The sequence below is a fragment of the Oncorhynchus masou genome, chromosome 29 (assembly GCF_036934945.1).
Source record: "Oncorhynchus masou masou isolate Uvic2021 chromosome 29, UVic_Omas_1.1, whole genome shotgun sequence".
NCBI lineage: Eukaryota > Metazoa > Chordata > Actinopteri > Salmoniformes > Salmonidae > Oncorhynchus > Oncorhynchus masou.
This window is the reverse complement of record NC_088240.1, coordinates 72,832,205-72,859,426: the sequence shown is the minus strand read 5'-3', so window position 1 is coordinate 72,859,426 and position 27,222 is coordinate 72,832,205. Positions and strand designations below refer to the sequence as shown.

The 27,222-nt window shown below is 40.5% G+C and overlaps 2 protein-coding genes across 8 annotated transcripts in view; one reads left to right on the top strand and one right to left on the bottom strand.

Moving 5' to 3' along the window:
- The first annotated feature begins 373 nt into the window (after nucleotides 1-373).
- On the top strand, nucleotides 374-4,964 carry LOC135521305 (vascular cell adhesion protein 1-like). The gene is made up of 7 exons (XM_064947224.1): nucleotides 374-835; nucleotides 1,381-1,462; nucleotides 1,603-1,651; nucleotides 1,775-1,861; nucleotides 2,169-2,293; nucleotides 4,178-4,288; nucleotides 4,488-4,964. Exons 1-6 carry the CDS (start codon nucleotides 457-459, stop codon nucleotides 4,278-4,280), a joined length of 825 nt encoding a protein of 274 aa, XP_064803296.1. The 5' UTR covers nucleotides 374-456; the 3' UTR covers nucleotides 4,281-4,288; nucleotides 4,488-4,964.
- A 15,130-nt stretch (nucleotides 4,965-20,094) lies between these two features.
- Nucleotides 20,095-27,222, bottom strand: part of LOC135520464 (uncharacterized) — a 29,000-nt gene continuing 21,872 nt past the window's right edge. For 5 of the 7 annotated variants that reach the window (XR_010452383.1, XR_010452385.1, XR_010452387.1 and 2 more), the window contains 7 exons: nucleotides 25,656-25,707; nucleotides 25,198-25,233; nucleotides 24,944-24,970; nucleotides 24,616-24,689; nucleotides 24,453-24,489; nucleotides 24,241-24,284; nucleotides 20,095-20,959 (listed from right to left, as the gene is read on the bottom strand). The gene's annotated coding sequence lies outside the window, so the exon portion shown is untranslated. Of the gene's footprint in view, nucleotides 20,960-24,240; nucleotides 24,285-24,452; nucleotides 24,490-24,615; nucleotides 24,690-24,943; nucleotides 24,971-25,197; nucleotides 25,237-25,655; nucleotides 25,708-27,222 lie in introns of all 7 variants that reach the window. The other 2 variants (XR_010452384.1, XR_010452389.1) reach the window with 1 other exon arrangement.

The following is a 27,222-nucleotide window of genomic DNA, read 5'->3' as shown; positions in this document are numbered from 1 at the left end:
GTATGCAAAATGACACCTAAACTCCTTTCTGCACTGTGGAGGAACCAATCAATCTACCTGTCTCTGTCAGTGTCTCTCTCTCTTTCTCTCTCGATCCCTCTCGTCCCTCTGTCTTGTAATTTCTCAAAAATCTTTCTATCTCTCTAAATATTTGTTTAACTTTCCTTGTTTTTCTCCCTCTCTCTCTCTCTCCTCCATCACCTTGACTCCCTGTTGGTCTACTCCCCCCTTTTCCCCTTCTCTTCTCTCTCTCTCATCTCTCTTTGCCCTTGGCTGCCTGTCGGTCTACTCCCCCCTTCCCTCCTTCTCCTCTCTCTCTCACCCCTCTCCCTGCCCTTGGCTGCCTGTCGGTCTACTCCCCCCTTCCCTCCTTCTCCTCTCTCTCTCACCCCTCTCCCTGCCCTTGGCTGCCTGTCTGTCTATCCTATTATCCTTTCTCTCTTTCACTCCCCCTCCATGCCACCATTTTTATCCTCTCCCCTATCCCTCTCTCTCTTTCTCTCTCTCTCTCTCTCTCTCTGCATGCCCCCCCCCCACACCTCTCCTCTTCTCCCCTCTCTCCCAGATGCCCCTAAGAACACGTCTGTGTTTGCGCAGCCCTCCAGTGTGATCGACGCGGGCCGTCCTCTGACTCTGACCTGCAGCAGCCAGGCCAACCCGGCGGTGGACAACTACACGTGGTTCAGGATCAATGCGGCTGACGCCTGGGTAACGCGATCGGGCCCAAGCTACACCTTCGCTGAGGTCAGCCCCGGGGAGAGCGGCCAGTACTACTGCGAGGCACGCAACCGTATCGGCGTCCACAGCTCGCCTGTCCTCACTGTCAGGGTCAGAGGTCAGTGGACTGGGCAGGAGGGAGGGAGGTTAGAGTAGGAGTTGGGGAGTCTGAACTCAGTGACCCAGATGGATTCTGCCTGTGTGTTTCTTATTTAATCACTACTGTAAATGTAATGTCTGTCTCACAGACATGTTTGGCAAGACACCCTGTCGAAATGTGTCACTGTATGCCCCTCAGTCTGCCCACTCACTATCCCAGAGTCTTTCTGCTTTCGATTCTCTGACCTGTGAGTCATATATGGATAAATTTCACTAACTGTAAAAGGGGAAGAAGAGCTGAACTTTGATATCAGATAACAGAACTCTAGAGATTTGATAATTGATTAATGGAGCTGACAAAAGCTGGATATTTTGCTCTGTCTGTCTTCCTGTCTATGTCTGTCAATCTTTCTGTCCCTATTTTCTTCTCATTCTTCTTGGCCATCTCTTTCCTCTCCTTCACTCTCACTGTCATTAACCCAAACATCCCCATTCTCCCCTCTATGATGGTGACTACTGTCAGATTTACTCAGACTGAACCAGTTGTTGCTCTCTGATTGGCAGGCAGACTGAAGGTTATCGCCCTGGCCTCAGCTGTGGGCGTGTCTGCTGGTCTCATCACTCTCACTGTGGCTGTCATGATCAGGTGACGCACTACACCTTTCAACACTAAGATGGTCTATGGAAGGCAGGGGAACCTCAGGAACATTGGCCCGAATCAGTGTTACTAGACACTTCATTTGATTGTGGAAATCAATATGTTGTATATATCTGCCTTCTTCACAGCAAAAACATGCACAGAGTAGACATGGAATATCCAGAGGAAAACAAGAAGGTACTTGACTCTTCCTCCTCCAAGCATTGGCATCAATATAGCCTAGCCATTATGTGATGAAATAATATATAGAATAATATTTAACAAAGAATTGTCATTGGTTGTATTTATATGGAATAACAGAGGCCATCGGTGACAGCTGACACCCTGTTCTACGAGTCAGTCCAGCAGACCCTTCAGTTGAGGACTGGCAAGATGTCCGACATCCCGGTAGGTTAAACAACGACTCCCACTCTGCACCACTAGAGGGAAGCACCATGTTCCACTTGTAATAATCAGGTCATGCCATTAGAATTCCTCATGATTGGATTCCCATCTTCTTTTGAAAGATCGAAGGTAACAATATGTACCTACACTTTAATGACACTGCTCCTAGCATGTAAATACATCAGGGGTAGTTACAACCCCATCATTCAGACACATTTTAAACCCAGGTTTGGGTTATCTCTATTGAAGTGACATCAACACTTCTTCAGTCCTCTCATAGGAATCCCCCTATTTTCTCTGTGTTTGATAGGAGGAGCCAGAGGAGGTGTATGAGAGGGCCCATCCCTCCATCGTACCCCTGAAGGATGCTCCACCCTGCACAGAGGCAGACAGCATCCTCAACTATATCACTGTGCATTACTCAAGGATCCCAAGGTAACCAACCATCCTCCATCTCTCACTTCCTCCGACCCTCTCCCCTTGATCTTCCTCTTTTCTCTTCTTCTTACACCCTCTCTCCCCGTTCTTCTCACCTTTCTCCTTCTCTCCGCTCCCTTATACACTCTCCTCCCTCTTTCTCCTCCTACCCTCTCCATTCCTGCTCATGCATCTCCTCTTAGTCTTATCCTTCTCTCTTCCTCTTTCTGACATACAGACCAGTGGCACATTGCATTACCTACAGTTGAAGTCAGAAGTTTACATACACCTAAGCCAAATACAATTAAACTCAGTTTTCACAATTCCTGACATTTAATCAGAGTATAAATTCCCTGTCTTAGGTCAGTAAGGATCACCACTTTATTTTAAGAATGTGAAATGTCAGAATAATAGTAGAGAAAAAATTTTATTTGAGGTTTCATCACATTCCCAGTGGGTCAGAAGTTTACAATCACTTAGTATTTTGTAGCATTGCCTTTAAATTGTTTAACTTGGGTCAAACGTTTTGGGTAGCCTTCCACAAGCTTCCCACAATAATTTGGGTGAATTTTGGCCCATTCCTCCTGACAGAGCTGGTGTAACTGAGTCAGGTTTTTAGGCCTCCTTGCTCACACACACTTTTTCAGTTCTGCCCACAAATTTTCTATAGGATTGAGGTCAGGGCTTTGTGATGACCACTCCAACACAATGACTTTGTTGTCCTTAAGCCATTTTGCCACAATTTTGGAAGTATTCTTGGGGTCATTGTCCATTTGGAAGACCCATTTGCGACCAAGCTTTAACTTCCTGACTGATGTCTTGAGATGTTGCTTCGATATAGCCACATCATTTTCCTACCTCATGATGCCATCTATTTTGTGAAGTGCACCAGTCCCTCCTGCAGCAAAGTAACCCCACAACATGATGCTACCACCCACATCATGCTTCACGGTTTAGATGGTGTTCTTCAGCTTGAAAGCCTCCCCCTTTTTCCTCCAAACATAACGATGGTCATTATGGCCAACAGTTCTATTTTTGTTTCACCAGACCAGGGGACAAAAAGTAAGATCTTTGTCCCCATGTGCAGTTGCAAACCGTAGTCTGGCTTTTTTAATGGCGGTTTTGGAGCAGTGGCTTCTTCCTTGCAGAGCGGCCTTTCAGGTTATGTCGATATTGGATTTGTTTTACTGTGGATATAGATACTTTTGTAACTGTTACCTCCAGCATCTTCACAAGGTTCTTTGCTGTTGTTCTGGGATTGATTTGCACTTTTTGAACCAAAGTACGTTCATCTCTAGGAGAGAGAACGCGTCTCCTTCCTGAGCGGTATGACGGCTGCGTGGTCCCATGGTGTTTATACTTTCGTGTTATTGTCTGTACAGGTGAACGTGGTACCTTTAGGCATTTGGAAATTGCTCCCAAGATTGAACCAGACTTGTGGAGGTCTACAATTTTTTTCTGGGGTCTTGGCTGATTTCCTTTGATATTCCCATGATGTCAAGCAAAGAGGCACTGAGTGGTGGGCCTTGAAATACATCCACAGGTACATCTCCAAATGACTCAAATTATGTTAATTAGCCTATCTGAAGCTTCGAAAGCCATGACATCATTTTCTGGAATTTTCCAAGCTGTTTAAAGGCACAGTCAACTTAGTGTATGTAAACTTCTGACTGACTGGAATTGTGATACTGTGAATTATAAGTGAAATAATCTGTCTGTTAACAATTAATGGATAAAGTACTTGTGTCATGCACAAAGTAGTTGTCCTAACTGACTTGCCAAAACTATAGTTTGTTAACAAGAAATTTGTGGAGTGGTTGAAAAACAAGTTTTAATGACTCCAACATAAGTGTGTGTAAACGTCTGACTTCAAATGTCTGTCCATTCCTCTTTTCTTCCCAGTCTGGACCAGATTCAAGTTACAAATGTACCACTGGATGGCGATAAAGAGCCAAAGGATGCTGCCAATGTTGTTTACACTGTCCTGGCCAGACCACACCAGTAGTGGTGCAGGTAAAGTAGGACATCTTTTGATGTCACTAATTTATCTCTGCTAATATATGAACATCAAGAGTTATATACACCTCACAATCGAATGAAATAATTTGCAACAAGTTCAAGTTTGACCATAGAGACAAACATATTCTAAATGTGAATTCAGTGACACACCTCCATTAACGTTGTTGTTCTTTTTCTCTCGCATATCTCCCAGATGAGAACTGTAGCTCCAAATGAGTGACATCGCCAGAAGGATCTCTACCATCGACCCCTGAACTGCTTCTGAGCTGGACTGCTCACTCTAAGCCAATTTACTGTTTATCTAATTTACTACAAAGTCTAATTTACTAGGAATAGTTCAAGTAGTTACTTGTAATTCATTTGGCATTATAAGTGGCATTATAACTCATTTATTAGCATTTAACGTTTTACTAGTAGTGGCCAGATAATGAAATATTCCGATATCAGAATCATCCTTAAAATGTATCTTTTTCACCCTCAGAAGGAAGTCATTTTGGACATTTTCTCTCTGGGTTCTCTCTATCTCCTCCATAAGATATAATTCAAATGTAACATACTTTAAAAATGAAGTTTGGTATGCATCATCACTCATGCTAGTCTTATGGAGAATGTGCGTAAATGTGTTACTGATCATATCTTATGTTTAGGGTATGGTTGGTATGTCCCAAATTGCTTGTTGAAATAGCTTTTTGTCAAATAAACATTTTTAAATGAAGAAAGAATTGCTAGATGTATTAAAGACATGCATCAGGTAGACACTTCCCCTGTTTATTCTGATCTATCATGCTGTGGATGTCAGTACTGAGTTATTGATTCATTATGGACATATGAACTGTGTACTACTTTTCATAACAGATGGACACGGAAATACTGCAGAGGTCAGAGGTCAGAGGACAAAGACAAGCACCAAACAAATTATTATTATTATCATCATCTCGTCAACATACTGAATGTCTCTAAATCACCAAATCTATTCCCTGCTTACATAGAAAAGTTACATGACCTTCCCTGTCAACCTTCAGTCTCAACTCCTGCATTCTGCTTGTGAAATTGTTATTATCACATCAGTCCATGGTATTTGCATGGTCATTTGCTGACCAGTCTCATTCTGTGGACATGCTCTGTAGATGAGTGAGTGATCCTGTTTCTTTCTATAACATTTCATGTGTTTCCTTTCATTCAGTTCATTTTTATGTTTTCCAATGCTAATGCAGAACAGGATTTCTATTAAGAAATTGAAGCATAGTTAAGTTTATTTCATGTCGGTGAGGATAAAAACAGAATGACTAGATTATGTAAATGTGTATCCCAGTTGTGCTGTTTTATTGACAGCAGGGTTGGAGTCAATTCCATTTTAATTCCAGTATATTCAGAAAGTACACCAATTCCAAATTTTCCTCATTGAAAAGCCTTGAAGATATTTGGAATTTGAATTTCAGTGTAGTTCTTGAATTTAAATGGAATTGACCCCAAACCTGATTGACAGAGACAGTTACACCTTCTTTAAATTAAAACAATGTTGATGCTGCCACCACCATGCTCCACCGTAGGGATGGTGCAAGGTTTTCCTCCAGTCTGTTTGATGATTGGCTTTGTTACTGTCTAATACTGTATAATTCCCTCAACCTGTGGTGTTGCAGTTTGATGCGGTGTGGCTCTTTGAAACAACCAGTGTGATTACTCTCAAGTTGCCAGGTGAGTAGAATATATATATTTTTGTTTGATACTCTATCATTCTGTGGATGCCAGTATTCAGTTATTAATAAATTAATTATATAAACTGCATATTGTATATGGCTCATTAGAGATGAGCAAGGAACTGATCAGAAGGGATATTTGATATTGGTCTAATGCTATTGTTGTTACCTTAATGGTGAAATATATATTCATCAAATGACTAACCTCAAAGGAAAGTAATATATTATTATCTAAGATTACAGAGTAACTCACTCTTTACATCAACAAATATACAGAAGTGACTGATAGCCAGTTTGTGCACCAGCATGTGTAGAGTATGATCTTTCAAATTAACATATCTGAAGGTAGGCCACACGTAGGAATGCTATATTATATTTTCCTACATTTAAAAAGGGCAAATGAGTACTGCACCTTTGAGTGTTGTAGATAAGTGTGATAACTGTTTTTTGTGGAAGTAATTGGAAGATGACATTCAACGATACAACACCATAGCTCCATGTGCCTTAACAAGTTGAGGGGAAGGTCATCTAAACCCTTAACCTGTTTACATTATGTGGAACACTGAGCTGATGAGCAAGCGCCAACCTTTTGAAGGTTAAACAACTGGGTTTTATATGTCGACTAGGTTGATGTCCCAGGGACAGTTAATGAAAACATAGGTCATGTGGTATGAAATATGGACACAGTGGTTAACATTGAGAGATGTATTAATCTCTCAATCTACAGATCCCTTGGTATGTGTGTGTATTTTTGATACTCACTCCCATTAATAGAAGTCTAACCTTTATTATGGATTATAGTATTACCATTATAATTGGATTGTACAACCCAGAATGAAGGGTTTGAAATTATGAAGTGTCTTGGGTTTTTTCTGTGTTGATTTCCATTACTTTAATAGGAGTATAGAATATTTTGATATAGAAGCTAAAATCTAAATGCTTACATTAAAATGTAATGATTATTGTCACACAAGTGATGAGGATGGAATGTAATGGACATTTAATGTTTGTGCTTTTCTTATAACTAATTTCTGTGTTCAATTCATGTGCTATTCTATAAACCAATACATGTGTTCAAGCAAGTGGTTGACTGTACAAATCCTCACTATCAGTAGCTGAAATGTGGCAGTACGCCCAGTCCTTGTTTTGAAAGATATCTCAGTTTCAAGGTCTAAGCTTCGAGAAAAGAAGCCTCGTGAGGTATTGGTCTGTCACGTGCTATGAACCAGTATTGGTCTGTCACATGAATGAAATAAAACAGTAATGATTAATTATGCTACATCATGCAAATATAACTTGTCTGCGTATAGCCATATATAAGACAACTGTTGGGACTGCCCAGGCAGAGCTCCTGATTGACATGTGTACTATGATGCATTGAGTTGGTTGGAACTTCTCCAGCACCCTGACAAATAAACTATGATTAATTTAAGATTGACTTTGAGTGTCCCTGTGTAAGAATTTCCAAGACATAACCATCTCTGTCTTATTTAACCATACAAAAACGTAACATATCATACTAATTTCGTATACTTGATTTACGTTTACTATGTTATGTCTAGTCTATGAGACCAGGCTTTTCTGAGGTCCTCAGAGACAGTAGTGCTTTTACTTGGGGTAATTTTATTGTGCTACTTTATCATCCTGATATCTTATTATTTGCACTATTTATTTTACTTCCATCAGTCTCTCTGGTTTTACTGTTGTTTTCTTGCCCTATTCAGTTTAATTTTACCATTTTATTTTGTCTAGATCATCTATCATATCTTTGTCATTTTTATATATGTACTTATTATTTTACTTTTGTTTTAAGAACTTTAAATGCATTAACTTGTGATCTATGAATAAAGTTTGATTTGATATAGATTTACGCCATACCGTAGGTCAAACATGTCTTTCTAACATGCAGAAATAAGGAATCATTAGGAGTCCTTCCTCTTACTCAAACACCAAGACAATATATCAAATTGCTTCGAAGAAGAAGAAGTCTGTCTCATGATAGCATGGTCAGCATAATGTTTATAACACATTTCTAATGTACAGTATTTAGCCAAAAACCTGTTTGCCTCCGCCAGTATAGCGGACATGAGCCGAAGAATGGTTGCTCATGGTCACATGAAGGAGTAGCCCCGCCTGCAACTTCAAAATCAATGTCTGGCCTCGGCCCAAGAGGGAATTTCCTCTTGGTATATTGGTAAGAGGTTGGTTTATTCTGCGGTAAACTCAGGGTTTGTATCTCTTCTGTCACATCAGGAAGCTGAAACTTGGCCGCGATTGGAACTTCCAGCAAGGCAATAACCCCATTGCCATTGTCAAAGCAGGGGGAAATTAAACATTGCTGCAGAACGGATGGCCTTCACTGGTTGTGGAATAGATGAAAAGTCTTCAATCAAACAGATTATGTAGCTCCACCCGATAGAAGAATGAAATAGAGAGAGAAACATACAACCCTTTATCTCCACCTTTTCCCTGCTCCATATATCTGCATAATGATAACAAAGCCCTTTCCCTGTAATTTTAACTAAACTCAGCAACTACGTTTATTTTCAGCAAACTTAACATGGGTAAATATTTGTATGATCAAAACAAGATTCAACAACTGAGACATAAACTGAACAAGTTCCACAGACATGTTACTAACAGAAATTTAATAATGTGTCCCAGAAAAAAGGGGGGATCAAAATCAAAAGTAACAGTATCTGGTGTGGCCACCAGCTGCATTAAGTACTGCAGTGCAAATCCTACTCTTGGTTTGCACCAGATTTGCCAGTTCTTGCTGTGAGATTTTACCCCACTCTTCTATTAAGGCACCTGCAAGTTCCCAGACATTTCTGGGGGGAATGGCCCTAGCCCTCACCCTCCGATCCAACAGGTCCCAGACGTGCTCAATGGGATTGAGATCCGGGCTCTTCGCTGGCCATGGCAGAACACTGACATTTCTGTCTTGCAGGAAATCACGCACAGAACGAGCAGTATGGCTGTTGGCATTGTCATGCTGGAGGGTCATGACAGGGTGAGCCTGCAGGAAGGGTACCACATGAGGGAGGAGGATGTCTTCCCTGTAACACACAGGGTTAAGATTGCCTGCAATGACAACAAGCTCAGTCTGATGGTGCTGTGACACACCGCCCCAGACCATGACGGACCCTCCACCTCGATCCCACTCCAGAGTACAGGGCTCGATGTAACGCTCATTCCTTCGACGATAAACGCGAATCCGACGATCACCCCTGGTGAGACAAAACTGTGACTTGTCAGTGTGTTCCTGGTGTAACTCGGGCAGTTGTTGTTGCCATCCTGTACCTGTCCTGCAGGTGTGATGTTTGGATGTACCGAGCCTGTGCAGGTGTTGCTACACGTGGTCTGCCACTGCGAGGACGATCAGCTGTCCGTCCTGTCTCCCCGTAGGGCTGTCTTAGGTGTCTCACAGTACGGACATTGCAATTTATTGCCCAGGCCACATCTGCAGTCCACATGCCTCCTTGCCGCATGCCTAAGGCACGTTCACACAGATGAGCACGGACCCTGGGCATCTTTCTTTTGGTGTTTTTCAGAGTCAGTAGAAAGGCCTGTTTAGTGTCCTAAGTTTTCATAACTGTGACCTTAATTGCCTTCCGTCTGTAAGCTGTTAGTGTCTTAACGACCGTTTCACAGGTGCATGCTCATTAATTGTTTATGGTTCATTGAACAAGCATGGGTAACAGTGTTTAAAGCCTTTACAATGAAGATCTGTGAAGTTATTTGGATTTTTACAAAGGTATGTTTCTTTTCTTGCTGAGTTTTGATATTATAGAGTATACTGTAGGCCTATTCCTGTCGTTCAGCCATCAAGCCATTCACTGCTCCACCAGGTGTGTGCGAAACTTTGATCTTGTACCTCCCTCCTCCACTGATACACATGGGCTGATGCTGAGAGTGGTTGTGGGAGTACCTATGATGTATAGAGCATTTGGACAAGAGTGAAGAAAAAGAGCAGTGCGTACCTAATTGATGGATTTTGTTTTGGGTAAAAAAAAACATTGTACAGTTTTAAAAAAACATTTAAGAACAAGAAAATCCAGAGGATGAAAAACACTTATTTCCAGTGTGGTCCTCCGTTAATTATATACTACTTTTCATTGAGCTATAAAACATGTACCACTGCAGCAGCTACACTGTAAACATAGAAGGTCTCAAAACACCATGATTGTGTAATGAAATCACAAAGTAATGCACCTAAGCTGAGATCTGGTTTTTGGAGGTTGTTTAAATGTAAACCCAATGTAAATGATTTAATGCTCCGAATGTGTTTTAAAACAGAAATGAAGTACTCCAAAAAACCCAAAGTGGTTCTTCACTGTACCCCGGGCGCCGATGACGTCAATGCAGCCCCCCGCACTTCTCTGATTGAGACACATTTCAGTTGAATGCATTCAGTTGTACAACTGACTAGGTACCCCCCTTTCCTCTTTTAAACGTAATACTGGTGTTTCTTTTAAGAGAAAATGTATACAAATGGTATATTTTGCTCTCATGCAACAGACATCAAGATTTACATGGTGCCAAATATCTGTCTCTAGTTCATTTACTGCTTGCTTGTAAAAAAAAGACCAATGCAACCTAGAATACTAAATCCTTTCTTTAAAGAAACTGGAGATTGGTTCTCCCTGTTACCGACATACAGGCACACAGACACTAATCATGGAATGGAATATCACCAATCCATCGTAAATACACTGTCAGTGTTACATCTCAGGTGAGTGTTCTAAAAAAACTATTCTGTTGCATAAAATAACCATTTGATGCAATAACAGTATAACATAATTGTGTAATTTCTGTTCTGACACAAGTCATGGATCATATCACCTCTACCTTACCTGACTATTGGTTAAATGCAGATTTTTTTGTCATACACAATACCCCATGTCAAAGCGGAATAATGTTTTTAGACTTTTTTTAATTAAGTGAAACGCTAGCCTAAATAAGTTTAGCAGTAAATATTTGCTTAACAAGTCACATAATAGAGCCCCACAGTGGAGGTGTCATAATACCCATAAAACCAAGCAGTCAAACAGGGAAATGGTTCCAATTGTCTTTCTACCATACATTTTTCCCAAAGGGGATTTTAGAAACACTTAAAATAAGGGCATTGTTTCATGTACGCTTACATGATGTTTTGATAACCATGTAAAACTCTCTAGGACAAGGTGACTTTTATCAATATATTCGGCTCTATTTACTCTCAGATTTGAAAATGCTAATTTGCCTCGATTCTAGTTTTTTATTTTTTTTTATTTTATTTAACCAGGAAGGGCTCATTGAGATTAAAATCTCATTTTCAAGAACGCCCTGGCCAAGATAGGCAGCACCAAGTCATTACAAAAACAATTACAGACAGACAACATGAAAAACTACAAGTAATCTAGTTAACACAGGCGAATATATTTATAAAAGTCACCTTGTCCTAGAGAGATTTACATGGTTATCAAAACGTCATGCCACAAAACGTCATGAAACACGGCCATTATTTTAGGTGTTTCTAAAAACCCCTATGGAAAACATGTATTGTGGAAAAAGGATTGGAACCATTTTCCTGTTTGACCACTAACTTTTATGGGTATTATGACTCATACTGTGGTACGATATAAGTTGCATGGACTCACTGTGTGCAAAAAGAGTTGAACATGACTTTTAATTGACTATCTCATCTCCCATCTCTTTACCCCAGACATTACCTTACAGATACAGAATTACCTTACAGATAATTCTCAGTCAAGCAGTGAATTTCAAACACAGATTCAACCACAAAGACCTGCACTACCATCTTATTTCCCCTGACCTTTACAGAGTGTTTTGCTAGGATAACACACGTAGTGTCACACCCTGACCATAGTGTGCTTTGTATGTTTCTATGTTTTGGTTGGTCAGGGTGTGATCTGAGTGGGCATTCTATGTTGGATGTCTTGTTTGTCTATTTCTATGTCTGGCCTGATATGGTTCTCAATCAGAGGCAGGTGTTAGTCATTGTCTCTGATTGGGAACCATATTTAGGTAGCCTGGGTTTCACTGTGTGTTTGTGGGTGATTGTTCCTGTCTCTGTGTCTGCACCAGATAGGATCGTTCGTTCGTATTTCATGTCTAGTTCCTTTTATTAAAGAACATGAATAACCACCACGCTGCATTTTGGTCCGCTTCTCCTTCACCAGAGGAAAACCCTTACACGTAGTGACATGTTCTGACCCTTGGAACATTCTTCTCAGGTGTTCCTCTGACTGGGATCCAGATCGTTTTCCCGGATTCAAACAATAACAACAGGAGCAACACAGACAAAGCCTGCTATTTTTTGCAAGAAGTTGTGAAACAGGCTCATGACACTAAACATAACTGAGAGAAACAGAATCTTAAAAACATGTGGGTTGTAAGACCACACAATGGAAGAAATTAAAGTGGGTCAATTCAAAAGTTGGGTCTGTCACATGGTTCGGTTTGAGGTTCTGACTGAAAATGTAACTAAAGGAATAGAAAGTTAAGGACTCATTTGCAGAGGAAATGAAAGTAAAAACAGAAGTGTGACAAACTAATATCACCAACCAAATCAATTGTAAAATAATTTGGAAATCTTTAAACATATTACCTTCAGTTCAAGGGCAAAGTGTTGAATGCTTTTGTGTTACTTGGCTTCCTGTCCCGTTTCTTTGTCCCCTCATTACTCATCAGGATGCAATACTGTGCATTTTCTGCACAGGCACTCCAATAAGAGAAGACAGGTTTGTGTCAGAACAGATACATTTGAGTCAAGTTCAAGACTTTTATCTAGTCTTGGGAACTTACACCTTTAGTGTAATGTATTGAAGGGTATACAGGCACTTACAAGACCAATACACGTTAGACAGCAGGGATTGAATCATGCGTCATATACCAATACAAGAAGTCTGTGTGAGCTTTAGGCGCATCCTGCTGCCAACAATAAACGATATGAAAAGAGAAAGAATGTGCTTAATGTTCAGAGCACATTGAAACAGGTGCAGATCAAATTGAAGCACTTGGGAGAAAAATGCCATTTGCAGACTTTCATTCCATAATCACTCACATGCCAAGTCTCACAAACCAACTCACTCTATCCTTCTGCTATAATAAAGGACCCAGGAGCATTGGTGTGCTTGTTCACACCCTACTGTACTGTGGATTGGTGTGGCATTCCAGTCCAGCACATTTTGAAGTATACTTGCTCACTTGTTTTTATACCTTATTATAATAAAGATAAATAAAAGGGCATGGTTTAGGCTAGCTGAAGTAGAGGGAGAGGATTAAGATTGTCAGGTGCATCATCTCATGGAATAGCTCCCAATCAGAACATGGAACAACAAAGTCCTGACATCCCCTAACAGGTAGTTAAAAATAACAACAACAAGTGAATTGGATTTATATAGCACCTTTCCACCAGGTGCTTGAAGCATTTTGGTCCTCGTGTTGGTAGAGCATGGCGCTTGCAACGCCAGGATAATGGGGTTGATTCCCAGGACCACCCATACAGTGCATTCGGAAAGTATTCAGAACCCCTGATTTTGTTAAGTTACAGCCTTATTCTAAAATTGATTAAGTCAGACTTAGGAGGCTTGCACATCACCCACCTCTTACGAGTATATTACTTGCTAATGTCCAGTCCCTAGATAACAAAGTTGACGAGATCAGGGCAAGGGTTGTTTTCCAGAGAGACATCAGGGATTGTAACATACTCTGTTTCACGGATACATGGCTCTATTGGGATATACTGTCGGAGTCGGTACCGCCACGTGGATTCTCAGTGCATCACGCAAACAAGAATAAACATCTCTCCGGGAAGAAGGGTGGGACAACTTCCGGTGAAACTGGAGGGCGCACAATTCAAATAAATAATCATACATATTATGGATTTTAAACATATAAGCATCTTATATCGGCTGAAAGCTTAAATTCTTGTTAATCTAACTACACTGTCCGATTTACAGTAATTATTACAGCGAAAACATGCCATGCAATTGTTTGAGGATGGCGCCCCACATCGAAATATTTACATTCATACATTCACATATAACGATTAAATATTCACTTCATTTTTGAAAATCTTCCTCTGATTTGTCATCCAAAGGGTCCCAGCTATAACATGTAGTGTTGTTTTGTTAGATAAAATCCTAAAGTCAGTTTAGTAGGCGCCATCGATTTGAGTAATCCACTTGTTCAACTTGCAGAGAAAGGAATCCGGAAATCTACCCCTAACTTTGTTTCAACAAGTAAACATACATTTCTATTTACTCCTCAGATACCCTCAAATGTAATCAAGCTATAATATTTCTTTTGGAAAGAAGTATGTTCAATAGGAAACCGATTTTAGCAGTTGCGTAATGTCTTCATGGTGCTCGCAAACACAAATTTTCAAGACTATGTCCTTCTACTAAAACTGATATTTCTTATTAGTTTTTGAAGTTACAAGCCTGAAACCTTGAACATAGACTGCTGACACCCTGTGAAAGCCATATGAATTACATCCAGGGAGCTAATTTTCAATATGATCTTTCTCTTGCATTTTTAAGAGGATGGTCACTCTCAGAAAAACATTCTGGTAGGTTTTTATTTGGATTTTCTCCTACCATATCTATTGTGTTATATTCTCCTACATTATTTTAACATTTCTACAAACTTCAAAGTGTTTTCTTTCCAATGATACCAATTATATGCCACCAGTCTTTGGATGTGCCCCGTAGAAGAGTATTCATAGTTACCAACAACCCTTCATGTGTTAAAGGATGAAGAGCCAGAAATTCTTCATATTTCTCTAGATAGATCAAAGGATCTTCATCATCCTCCCGTCCTCCAAAGTTGGGAAACTTGACCTTCACTGGTAGTTTGTATCTGTGAACAGCAACGCCACTCTCTTCCCGGCGTGGGCCTCCAGATCTATTCTCCGTTGCCACAGTAGGCTCCCTTCCTGTCATCGGCCACACCGTGTCTCTTCTCTGGAAAAACTCAGCATCTCTTCTTGCTGCAGACCTGGCATCTCTCCTTGTCCCAGACACTGAGAAATGGACAGACGTAGCTTCATCACACAATGAGCTGCCACTTTCGTACTAAGGTCCTTGAGTTTTGTCCAACTGTCTGTCTCTCCACGCCAAACAATCAACCATTGACTGCCTGATTTCTGTTATAGCAGCATCAAAGGCATTTTGTGCGTTGGCATTTAGGGTCAATATAATACCGGAGAACATCTTGCCTTACAGCATTGTAATGGAATGCCTGAATATCTCTTTGCACAGGCTACCCTGGGGCGGCAGGGTACAAATCTGTCGTTCTGCCCCTGAACAGGCAGTTAACCCACTGTTCCTAGGCTGTCATTGAAAATAAGAATTTGTTCTTAACTGACTTGCATAGTTAAATAAAGGTCAAATTTAAGCGTGAAGTCAAACAATTGTATTTATCATCTTCCTCGTCATCATTGTGGATCGGTTGCCTGAGGCTGAGGCTACCTCAGAATGGTCATGGCCAAGAGGTGGTTCATCAGTACTCCCTTCTTCATCCTGAGAATCTCCCACATTCAGTGCATCTAAAGTCACTGTACGATCGCTTGTTTAGTCACAAAGGGACCAGCTGTGAAATCTAAAAGAAGCCTGCTCAAGGGGAGAATCCTCCCTCTCATGATGGATATCAACAAGAGTTGTAGAAGCAGCCATGGATAAGCAATCCTAAAACCCCAATTATCCTATCAACTCACAGAAAATTATATCTCTCACTGTCCCTTCGTGGTTGCCATTTTCTGTCACAAACTTGCATAAACCACACAACCTGGTCAGAAATAAAGATTAGGTAACCTATTCAGTACAATTGTGTATTGATAGGAATAATATGGGTTTCTACATAAACAACACAAGCATAATACAATAATCAGTAATACATGAATAGACCTGCCAGAGCCAACAGTAACCATAAGAAAACCTTAGTCCTACCAGAACCTCCAGTTGATTCTTCCTTGAATGGAAGTCCAAATCCAAGTCCATAGAAAGATGTGTAATCCAAAGGAAAGAACTCTAAAAAATGCAACTAAAAGTAAATCCCAATGGAATCTGGATGCAAAGTCACAATCCAACTGAAAAAGGGTAAAGGTCCAAGTGAAAAGAATGTCTCTGAAATATTCAGTGTCTATTATACCAACAAACAGTTGTTTTGGTGAGAATAGAGGACTAATATCCCTCTGGCACACAGCAAAACAATGCCAGCACTCTCTCAAAATGGGCTTGCAGACAAATGGCACTTGTGGCGTGGCCACGCCTCTGACCTCATCCATACCTGCACCCTTCAATACCTACTGCTTTGTAGGCAACTATATTCCCAATACAGTGTGATACACTAGTCTTGGCCAAGTACATACAGCAATACATTATTTTCATAAATTCAGTTATTTCAAGGGCAGCATATTATGCTTTCATGTTGATAATGCATGTTACAACTGTATGACACCACACATACTGTACCTGTCTATGGCATTAAAATACATACAGTAAGTGTTAGTAGGGACACTTGTAAATTGGGATCGCATAGTCATTCTGGAGGAAATGCATCTCCCTGTAGCCTAACTGTTTGGTGTCTCATAATGACTGTTTTGTTTATCTCATGCTGCTATTTCTTTTGCATTATGCTGAAATTAGTTGGGATCAGATAAAGTCTTGATTAGATAATGACTTAGCTGTTTGTCTGCGTTATATGTCATAATGACAATAGAATGACTAGATAGGGTACTTTTTCTGAAGAAAAACTGTGCTGTTTATCATGATGACCTTTGTTTTTGTCATGATACTGTTTCTACTTTTGTCAGATCATTTACCAGCCATTGACTTATTGATAAATTAAAGCAGGGGTGTCAAACTCATTTTACCCAGGGGCCATAGTTGTTCTTCACCTCGGTTCGGAGGGCCACATTGCAGTTTCATGAAAAGTTACAGGGGAAAAATTCCTTTGGCCATCGTTTTTGCAATATCTTTCTAAAACTGTGGCTTTTGTTTTGTCATCAAAATAAGTTATATTTCCATCGTATTTGTTTTGCATTTTCTATGCTCCCCGACAGTCTATCTTTAATTGCAGTGATTGTTAACAGGCTAAGGTACTATTGTCATTTCTACACGGTTTATATCTGGTTCTAATAATTCTCTTAGCCTTTTTTCAAGATTGAAAAAATATAGTCAACATGACAGACCACATTAAATTGACACATTTAGGCCTTGTGTTTAACACGTTAATTACAGCATTAAGATGTTGAAAGCAGTCGTGATCAGATAGTCTGGATCAGATAACGACTTGGGTGGTAAGTCATCTGCTTAATTTGGTTTGTCATGATGACATAAGAAGAACTACAAAGGGTAATTTACCTGAATATTTACCCGTGTGCTTGATTAAGGTGTCCATCTAGCTTTATTGAAGTGTGGCCCTGCTTAACGTTTTAAAGTTTGAATGATGTTTCTATTGTAAACAGTTTGAGAAGTAGCACTCTAACGTATTATAATTAGTCCGAAATACACTACATGACCAAAAAAGTATGTGGACGCCTAATCGTCAAAAATCTCATTCCAAAATCGTGGGCATTAACATGGAATTGGTACCCCCTCTGCCCAACCTACCATTTCTTTGTGCACAGGGCCATTGTCATGCTGAAACAGGAAAGGGCCTTCCCCAAACTGTTTCCATAAAGTTGGATGCACAGAATCGTCTAAAATGTCATTGTAAGCTGTAGCGTTAAGATTTCCCTTCACTGGAACTAAGAGGCCTAGCCGAAATCATGAAAAACAGCCCCAGACCATGATTCCTAATCCACCAAACCTTACAGTTGGCACTATGCATTGGGGCAGGTAGCGTTCTCCTGGCATCCGCCAAGCCCAGATTTGTCCGTTAGACTGCCAGATGGTGAAGCGTGATTCATCACTCCAGAGGACCCGTTTCCACTGCTCCAGAGTCCAATGGCTCCGAGCTTTACACCACTCCGCCGACGCTTGGTATTGTACATGGCGATGTTAGGCTTGTGTGTGGCTGCTCGGCCATGGAAACACATTTCATGAAGTTCCCGGCGCACAGTTCTTGCACAGACGTTGCTTCCAGAGGCAGTTTGGAACTCGGTACTGAGTGTTGCAACCAAGGACATTTTCAGCACTCACCAGACCCGTTCTGTGAGCTCCTGTGGCCTACCACTTCGCAGCTGAGCCATTGTTTCTCCTAGACATTTCCACTTCACAATAACAGCACTTACAGTTGACCGGGGCTGAAAGTCACTGAGCTCTTCAGTAAGGCCATTCTGCTGTCAATGTTTGTCTATGGAGATTGCATGGCGGTGTGCTTGATTTTACACACCTGTCAGCAACGGGTGTGGCTAAAATAACCGAATCCACTAATTTAAAGGGGTGTCCATATACTTTTGTATATATAGTGTATGTGACTGTATTGACTCACTCTTGTCACAGTGTTGGAAGAAATGGAATTGAGCATTGGAAACACAAATAAATTAAGTCTACTTCTGGACTAAACAGCATGGTCAACTGAGTTTCCAAAGTGCGTATTCAGTCCAGGAGTATGCTCAATATGGGTCTGGATAAACTAGTTTTGCTCAAAACTTTGTAGGTCTAATGCTCTTCTTCAGCTTGTTTCTTCTTGTCTAACTCACAAACCCTCTGTGACCTTCTGGTTGTATCATACAATGATACACTCTCAACAACTTTGTTTCCACAGCACCTATCATCTGACTCTCATATCTCAGTTACCATGGCAACACATGACCTGCCATGACCACTTTTGAATACACTGTAACCCATACTCTATTCAAGGTAGAATGCCTGTGGGTAGAGTTTTGTTTGTTGCATGATGAAAGTGGATTCGGACTGTAGCTCGGAAACTGGCAAGGACATTCTTAATTATGCTAGAGTATATTTTATACCTTGACACACCTTCACTTTTAAAATAATGATATAAGCTGGTGTTCAAACCATAGACCGTATGGCTCATATTGTAAAGGACTGCTTCCATGTGCAGTCCAGATGATCTTATAGTTTTTCTCAATCGCATACAAGCAATTTTGGAATCTGTGTTGAAACAGCAATGTAGCTACACTGAGTGTACAAAACATTAAGAATACTTTCCTTATATTGAGTTGCACCCCCCACTCCCTTTTGCCCTCAGAACAGCCTCAATTCGTCATAGCGTGGACTCTAAAAGGTGTAGAAAGCATTCCACAAGTATGCTGGCCCATGTTGACTCCAATGCTTCCCACAGTTGTGTCAAGTTGTCTGGGTGTCCTTTGGGTGGTGGATCATTCTTGATTCACGCCTGGCACCTACTACCATACCCCAATCAAAGGCACTTGCATATTATGTCTGGCTCATTCACCCTCTGAATGGCACACATACACAATCCATGTCTCAAGGATTTCAAATTCTCATTTAACCTGTCTCCTCCCCTGATTGAAATGGATTTAACAAGTGACATCAATAAGGGATCATAGCTTTCAATTGGTCAGTCTATTTCATGGAAATGTTTTATTTAATTTGAACCTTCATTTAACTAGGCAAGTCAGTTAAGAACAAATTCTTATTTACAATGACAGTCTAGGAACAGTGTGTTAACTTCCTTGTTCAGGGGCAGAATTACATATGTTTACTTTGCCAGCTCGGGGATTTGAATTTGCGACATTTCAGTAACTAGTCCAACGACCTAACCACTAGGATACCTGCCGGCCGGAAAGAGCGGGTATTCCTAATGTTTTATACAGTCAGTGTAGTTTTGATGAATGTATTAATGTTTTGAGAAGGCAACTACATTTAAAAAATGCATTTACTGTTATTCAAAGGTCACAGAGTTTAGTATCTTGTGAAAAATACTGTTCCAAAAAATGCTTTTATGGGTTTGAGAAACACTGTACCAGACTTTTTGCAGTGTCTCATGCAATCCAGTAGATGGCGATGTATAAGTAGCTTTGAACCACTCAGGACATGGGCCTTACATCAAAAAAAGAAAAGTATTTGCAGTATTTACATTTGAGGAGCCTATCAGAGACTTGTTTTATTTTTGAGATCCAGCATCTATTAGTATAATGTAATGTAACATTGGACACAGTCATAGAAGGTAACTTTTAATTTGAATTACAAACATAGACACCATCTATTCATTTGGCAAGAGACATCTCAATTTAGACGTGACTCATTAAAAGCCAATTGGGGAGAAAACCCTCTTCAGGGACTGTAATTGTTTGAGTGGTATCTAGCAAACTAAAATAACATGCATTTTGTTTTGGTGGCAAACACTCTCAAACAAGACTATATCATCCGCTTATTGAAATCATTTTAACATTCTGTATTATTCAAAAACATTGCATTTATCATACAACATATTCTACTGCATAGACCAGTGCACTTTTCTACATTCAACTAAAAAGTTAATATAGGAATAATCAAGTTAAAGGTGTGTGAATAGTTATTGACATTATAATAGTTTATGGCTACCGGTACCTATTTTACAGTAAAGTATATGCATGAAAGATTATTAGGAGACAGTATGGCAATTCAAAACACACACCAACAGTCAAATCTACCACATCATTTCCACATACAGTTGGAGTCACTAAAGGTGAAAAACATTGCAATGAAATAAGTGAATCGACACACAGCATCTTTTGGTTATTTGTTTAAATACAAAGAACATGGGGGAAAAATCGTGTCCTGCTTTGTCTGTCTGTGTGGGCTTGTTGGTGGCGAGTTACAGTGTAAATATTGGGCAGAGCAGAAACAGGAGTAATGGGCAGAAGGGAGAACAGCAACACAGGTAAAAGCAGCACACCTCTGATCTCCAAAAAACAACCTCCATCAGACAAAAAACAGGCCAACTCCACCCATCAATTTTTATCTCTTGATTATCTCTTGAACCAGGAAGTCGATTTGACCTGCTGCCAGGTGGGCATTTGGTTCCTAGCACTCACTGGCCCGAGCTGTGGACAGAAAGAAAGATTACTTCATATCTGGAATCATTAAAAGGCATTCATTACCAAGCCATGTGAGATAACACAGACATACAGCTCTCCGTTGGGCAGCCATAATGATCATGTCCTCCATGTCCCCAGATCACAGGCAAAACAGTGACAGCCATGGCTATAGTTCTGGACTGGACAAGAGTTTTTGGACAGATTGAAAGCTTTTTGATGATAAGCACAATTAATATTAGCAGCACAGATGTGCAGTGCAGTTCAGCAGTGGGAAGGATGTGCCTCACCCAGCCTACATCAGCTGGTGAGCTACAGGGGAGCAAGCGATGAGTGTGGGCAGATAGGCAGACAAGCTCCGCTCCAGCTCCCCCTATACAAGTTTTTCAATGAATTGTAATATTTGTAGCTAATTTTTTAAGAAAATACCTGCAGTCAACTTGTGCAATACATTAGGAGATAAAGCAGATTGCGTTCTTCATTTTAGTTCTTCATATTATTTTACATTATGAAGCTTACTGTACTCCACCAGAACGGTTGAGCCAGTCACATGTTTGTTTGTAAATAGCACAACGGGAGAAAGTGGGAGCAGGTGAGTCCAGCTGTGTATTTGGTTTAACTTGCTAGTTAGCTAAGTAACTGGCTGGATTAACAAGGAGACGGGGCATCATATAGTCCTAGCTTTCTACTGTGTTTGAGAAGTCAAAGTGCTTAGGATGAGTTATCTATACAGCTGTCACTGCTATCTTGATTTCCTAGCATGTGTTCTCCTCTCTGTTCTCGGCAGCCTCAGTCTGCTCCTCTGCCCTTGTCCCGAGCAGAGCAGGCAGACAGGCTGTTGCCCTAACGACTCCACACACACAGTGTGTACACATACTGCTCTAGAGCAAGCGGCAAAACTGAATTAATTTGCACAATTTCTCTCGTTGACATTTTCTTGTAAACTCACCAAAAAGGACATTCGGTAGCTACTACCTATATAGGTATAATTTTATGAACTGGATTGCATGTCTTTGCAACTTTTCTTTATTTTTGCTTGCACTCATTAGCATATTTAGCATATCAGCCTCCATGGAAATTACTTTTACTTGTGAATTTTTTGTTGTTGTTGCCTTTTAATGGACCCTTGTTTACTAAGCCAGTAATACTGTAAATCCCGGGATGAGAGAAGGACGGTTTGACGATATGAAAATCTGGATACCGCTCAACCCTACAGGCAACTTTCTTGCTTCCCCATAGCTAGCCAGTCACCACCACTTCTAGTTAGCTACCCTTTGCCTGGTAAGAAACACAAGCTGCTTTACAAAATTAAAAACAATAGCAGAATTTAATTTAATAGTAAAACAACAGTCTAGCTAGGTTTTTCTATCCCTTGAGTATAGAAAAGTAGGCTGTCTTTGAATTTGTAGTCTCGCTCAACCCTCCCACTTTCCCCACTGCATTTCATAGCCAGGTTCTGTAACCAACGAAGCCAAATCTCCCTCTTTTCCTCAAGAGAAACGGCTTGATTCTAGCCCTTATCATTCAAAAGATATGACCCATAATCCCAGAGCTACGTTTTTTTCTTTCTGTCATGCATTGATGGACAATCTGGTGCGCATTCAGCAGGATGCAACATTTTGGAATGGTCAGATAGAAATATGCTATGTAGAGCCAACATGCTTCTGACATGTTGAATAAGGAATAATGTCGGCTGTATTCATGGAAGTTCTATCTGCAACGTCCGAGAACATTTTGCAACTGAACGTGGCACTGGTAACATTACAATTAGCATATATGCAGACATTTGGTGGCACAGAAAAAAAGGTAAAGGGATAGAAAACAATTTATTGACTAAATTCCTCTTGCCACTACACTATATTTGATTGGGTAAATTACTTAATTTTGAGTTAATGTGGACCCAGGGACTCACTTGAACACTTGGACAAGGCCTCGAGCACTGGGACTAGGACTTCAGCCATAGGGATTTGTGACTCGACCATTGGTGACTTAGACTTGGACTCGGAAGTGAGCACAGGGGACTCGAGGTTTAGTGTCTCGACTACATCACCAGACAAAACAGTCATTAGCTCCCGTTCAAAGTCATTAGCCCCAGTTCTACTTTTGGACACCAATGTAGCTGCGGCATCTGTGGAACACTGATAACAATGGCAATGACGTGACTGAGTGATGAAGGTGCAACCAATACTATTTTGTCAATACCGTGCAGCACCATCTGGTGAATGTGCTACTCTCTATCTCTTGCTACCTCTCTCTCTCGACCTCTCTCTCGCTGAGCTTGTATGTGTCTGTTTGTTTTGTATGTAATGTGTAATATCTATGTAGACTGAATTAGGAATTTACATGGCCAAATAATTATTATATATTCTTATATGCAGTACCAGTCAAAAGTTTGGACACACCTATGCATTCAAGGGTTTTCCTTTATTTTTGACTATTTTCTACATTGTAGAATAATAATGAAGACATCAAAACGATGAAATAACACATATGGAATCATGTAGTAACCAAAAAAGTGTTAAACAAATCAAAATATATTTATATTTGAGATTCTTCAAAGTAGCCACACTTTGCCTTGGTGACAGCTTTGCATGTTTGTAATTTTTCTGCTGTTGGGAAGAGAATAGGATGCTATGCAGAAAGATAGGACAAGCTTGTGCACATGGAAGTCAGTGATTTATGTTTAACATAGGTTAATGAGGCAATATAAATGTGATGTGATGAAAAGGCATTTAGACTCAAATTGGCCACTGTTTTCATAATTTTGACAATAACAAGACTAAATCCTTATTCAAATCACAAAATTGCGACTTAGTTATATTTTAGCTAAAAGGACTAAGACTAGATTAAATCTAAAAAAAGAGCGCCAAAATGAACACTGAGACAGAGGTGGCATGGAGGGAGTTAGTGAGTCATGGTGGAAAGAATCAGTCAGCCAGTGTTTGGGTCTCTGTGCCACCTGTGTGATAGCAGGACTGGCATACAGCACAGCCAATGCCTGCTGACAGTGTTATCTATGCCAAGGCCTGGCAATAGGCAACTAACACTGAAACAGATGGAGAGCGTAATAACAAGATAACGCCCAAACCCACCCGTTGCTCCAACATGGCAGCAGATTTCTAATTATTTTTTTCTGAAGAGGATATTTTGTAATGATCACTCAAACATGCCAGTCAGTTATATATGTTAATTATATTCCTAGCAAAGACAATGCATCCAGGTGGCTAGGAATCATCCAGTGTACAGTGTGGGCCAATCAGAAAGGGGGTTGAGAGGTCAGGGGAACAGACCTTGGTCGTTGAGTGGCTGGGCAGCGTTGCTTCCTGACCTCCTCCTGCAGAGAGAGAACCAGCGTGTCAACTCACACTACATTCCATTATACATTACGACACCTAGCTACATAACACACACACATACACCTACCTGAACGTACAGTTTTACACAAAGTGTGTGCCCTGATCTGGACTGAACTGAGCATGCACTGATATGATAGATCATTTACCTTTTGTCCTGGTTGAACTTGCATCTGCAGTGTCCGCCTGTTATAAGAAGAAATGGTCACAAGTCAATCTGTGTACAATGTTAATGTGAGCATGTGTAAATACATGCTCTGACTGCGTCACTGTGTGTGAGTATGTGTGTGTGTTTATGTGATGGAGTCTTACTGAAGAGGATGGTGATGCCAATCAGACACAGAACTGCTGCCAGGATCAACCCCCAACACGTAGCCTGTGATAATCTGAACAGAGAGAGAGAGAGCAGGAGAGAGTGCAGGTGAGAGAGTGCAGGAGAGAGAAGAATGGGAGAGAGAGAGTGCAGGAGAGAGAGAGAGAGCAGGAGAGAGAAGAATGGGAGAGAGAGAGTGCAGGTGAGAGAGAGCAGGAGAGAGAAGAATGGGAGAGAGAGTGAAAGGGAAAAAGCATTAATCATACACAGTACGCCAGGAATGTTGAGAGTTGTTGAGTGTTCTAAAAGATGTATCTCTCTGCTCACCAAAGGTAAATGGATCCTCCACCTCCACTGTAGGGACAAAAATATGACAAAGGTCAGTTTATACAGCATCTAGACACCTTCGAAAATAATACAAACAACTGGAACGCACCCAACCTCAAATGGGCAAATAGCGAATGGCCTACTTTAATTTGTGAATCAATGATTTATCTGGAGACCATATTATTGCATGTCAAAAGATTTAGAGTAATAAAACTATGGAACGCTATTATGATAAACAATTGTCAGTTACATACTTTCTTTCTGCTCCTCTGCGAACACAAGGGACGCAACTGCTAACAGAAGAGACACAATGGTAAGCACACAGCATAATGCATTGACAACATGGCATCCCAAAAATGTCCCAAACAAGTCAGCTTTCCATCTCTGTGACAAGTGCACTCTCTAGTGGTCTCTCAACTGCTTTCACCTTGAATAGCACTGGAGAAGGTCAATGAATCTATCCTTTCTCTATTTAGTTCTAGATTGGTATACTATTCATATCCATAACCATATGTATTTCATAAAATTACAAAAACATATTCTCTCTCTCACTCAAAACATATAGTAGTATCTACTGTGCTGAATACTGAGCCAGAGTTGTGAGTGAAGACTGGGCAAAACTAGATGAACAGAGATGGTAGCTTTGAGGATACCTAAGCAGGAAGTGGTATTAATAGCTGTGTATGATTGGTCTTTAAGACCTGCCACTCACATGTCAATAAAAGCAAAGCAGAGATATTCGCCATCTTCAAACTCTCTTTCACCTGGGGAAGACAGAACATAAACAATTGCATTACAATATGATCATATTATAATATTACACTGACTTTATATGATAAAGTAGCTGAGCATTATGACTGTAGTGCACCCTAGCAAATTGGCACTCATCCTCCCTGCCCTTTTCACACCCACATAAGCAAGAGCTCTGCTACACAAAATGAAAAAAAATGTACTCGCTTGATTGTCTGATCAAGGCTCCACTTGTTAGAATTAAATTACCCCTGTCCCACTACCTATTTGATTTGATTAGACCCTTTCAAACCTGGGAAGCTAATGGCAGCTCAAATAGTGCCCAAAACTGGCGCACACCAGTTCCAATGTCAACAGAGACCTGACACAAAGTTTAGCTTTCCCTGGAGTCCCATATCTGATTTAGATTTGTACAAAATGGCTTCTGAGCAGCATAACCCATGTGATCTTGAATGTTATCCAGAGTGCTTTGCTTCATCTCATGCCAAACCTTCAAACCCAATTATGTTTCAGCTTTTCCTTGTTCAATATATATTTTGGGATATAATGTCTTTATAATCATATAACTGTCAAATGCCATAAAGGAGTAGAAAATCCACATGGGAGAAAATGCTGGATCATTGAGCATGACTCCAGCGCCAAAACAGAAAGTAACTAGATCCCAGTGATTTTCCATCACACCTTATGGATAAAAGACAGAGAGAGGATATCACCTCACCCATCAGCAACCACACACTAGCAACAACCCAGCAGAGCAGAGCTCCAGGGGTTTGGCCTTCTCCGATCATACTCTGCCTAACATGTTTCTGAAAGGGCTGGCTACTGATTTGGACAGGAATGGAGTCTCGAGGAGATTTGGTAGCTAAATGTCACAACTGTCTTACGCTCCCCTTTGGTTTCTGCTCATGGTAAGGCTACATTTAGTTTCCGTCATGTGTTGTACGCCACCAGCCACATACTGGACAAGCACCAGATACAATCTTCAAGGAGTCAGACTCCCATTACTCTTCTCACTATATCCACTATATCCAGGTTCCAGGGTTTAAGAGGGTACACTACACTACTAGACCATGTGTGTTGTGGTTTTTCACTATGAGCTAAAAGGGGTTTAAGAGTGTAATAGGTCTACACTTTGCCATTGCATAGCGAGTAGTAAATGTTACATTATGTGAGTACCATAAATTACTATGTTTTTGGACACTTGGTATTTTCCTGCCTTGGTAGTATAATGAAAAAACGACTACGGTACTACATTTTTCATTGTATTACCATGGTACATTTTTGTAAGGGCAGCTCCTATAACAAAACTACAGCTCCGATAACAATACCACAGCTCCTATAACAACAACACCTATTCTATAACAACACTACAGCTTCTATAATGACACTACAGCTCATATAACAAAACTACAGCTCCGATAACAACACTACAGCTCCTATAACAAAACTACAGCTCCGATAACAACACTACAGCTCCTATAACAATACTACAGCTCCTATAACACTACCTATCCTATAACAACACTACA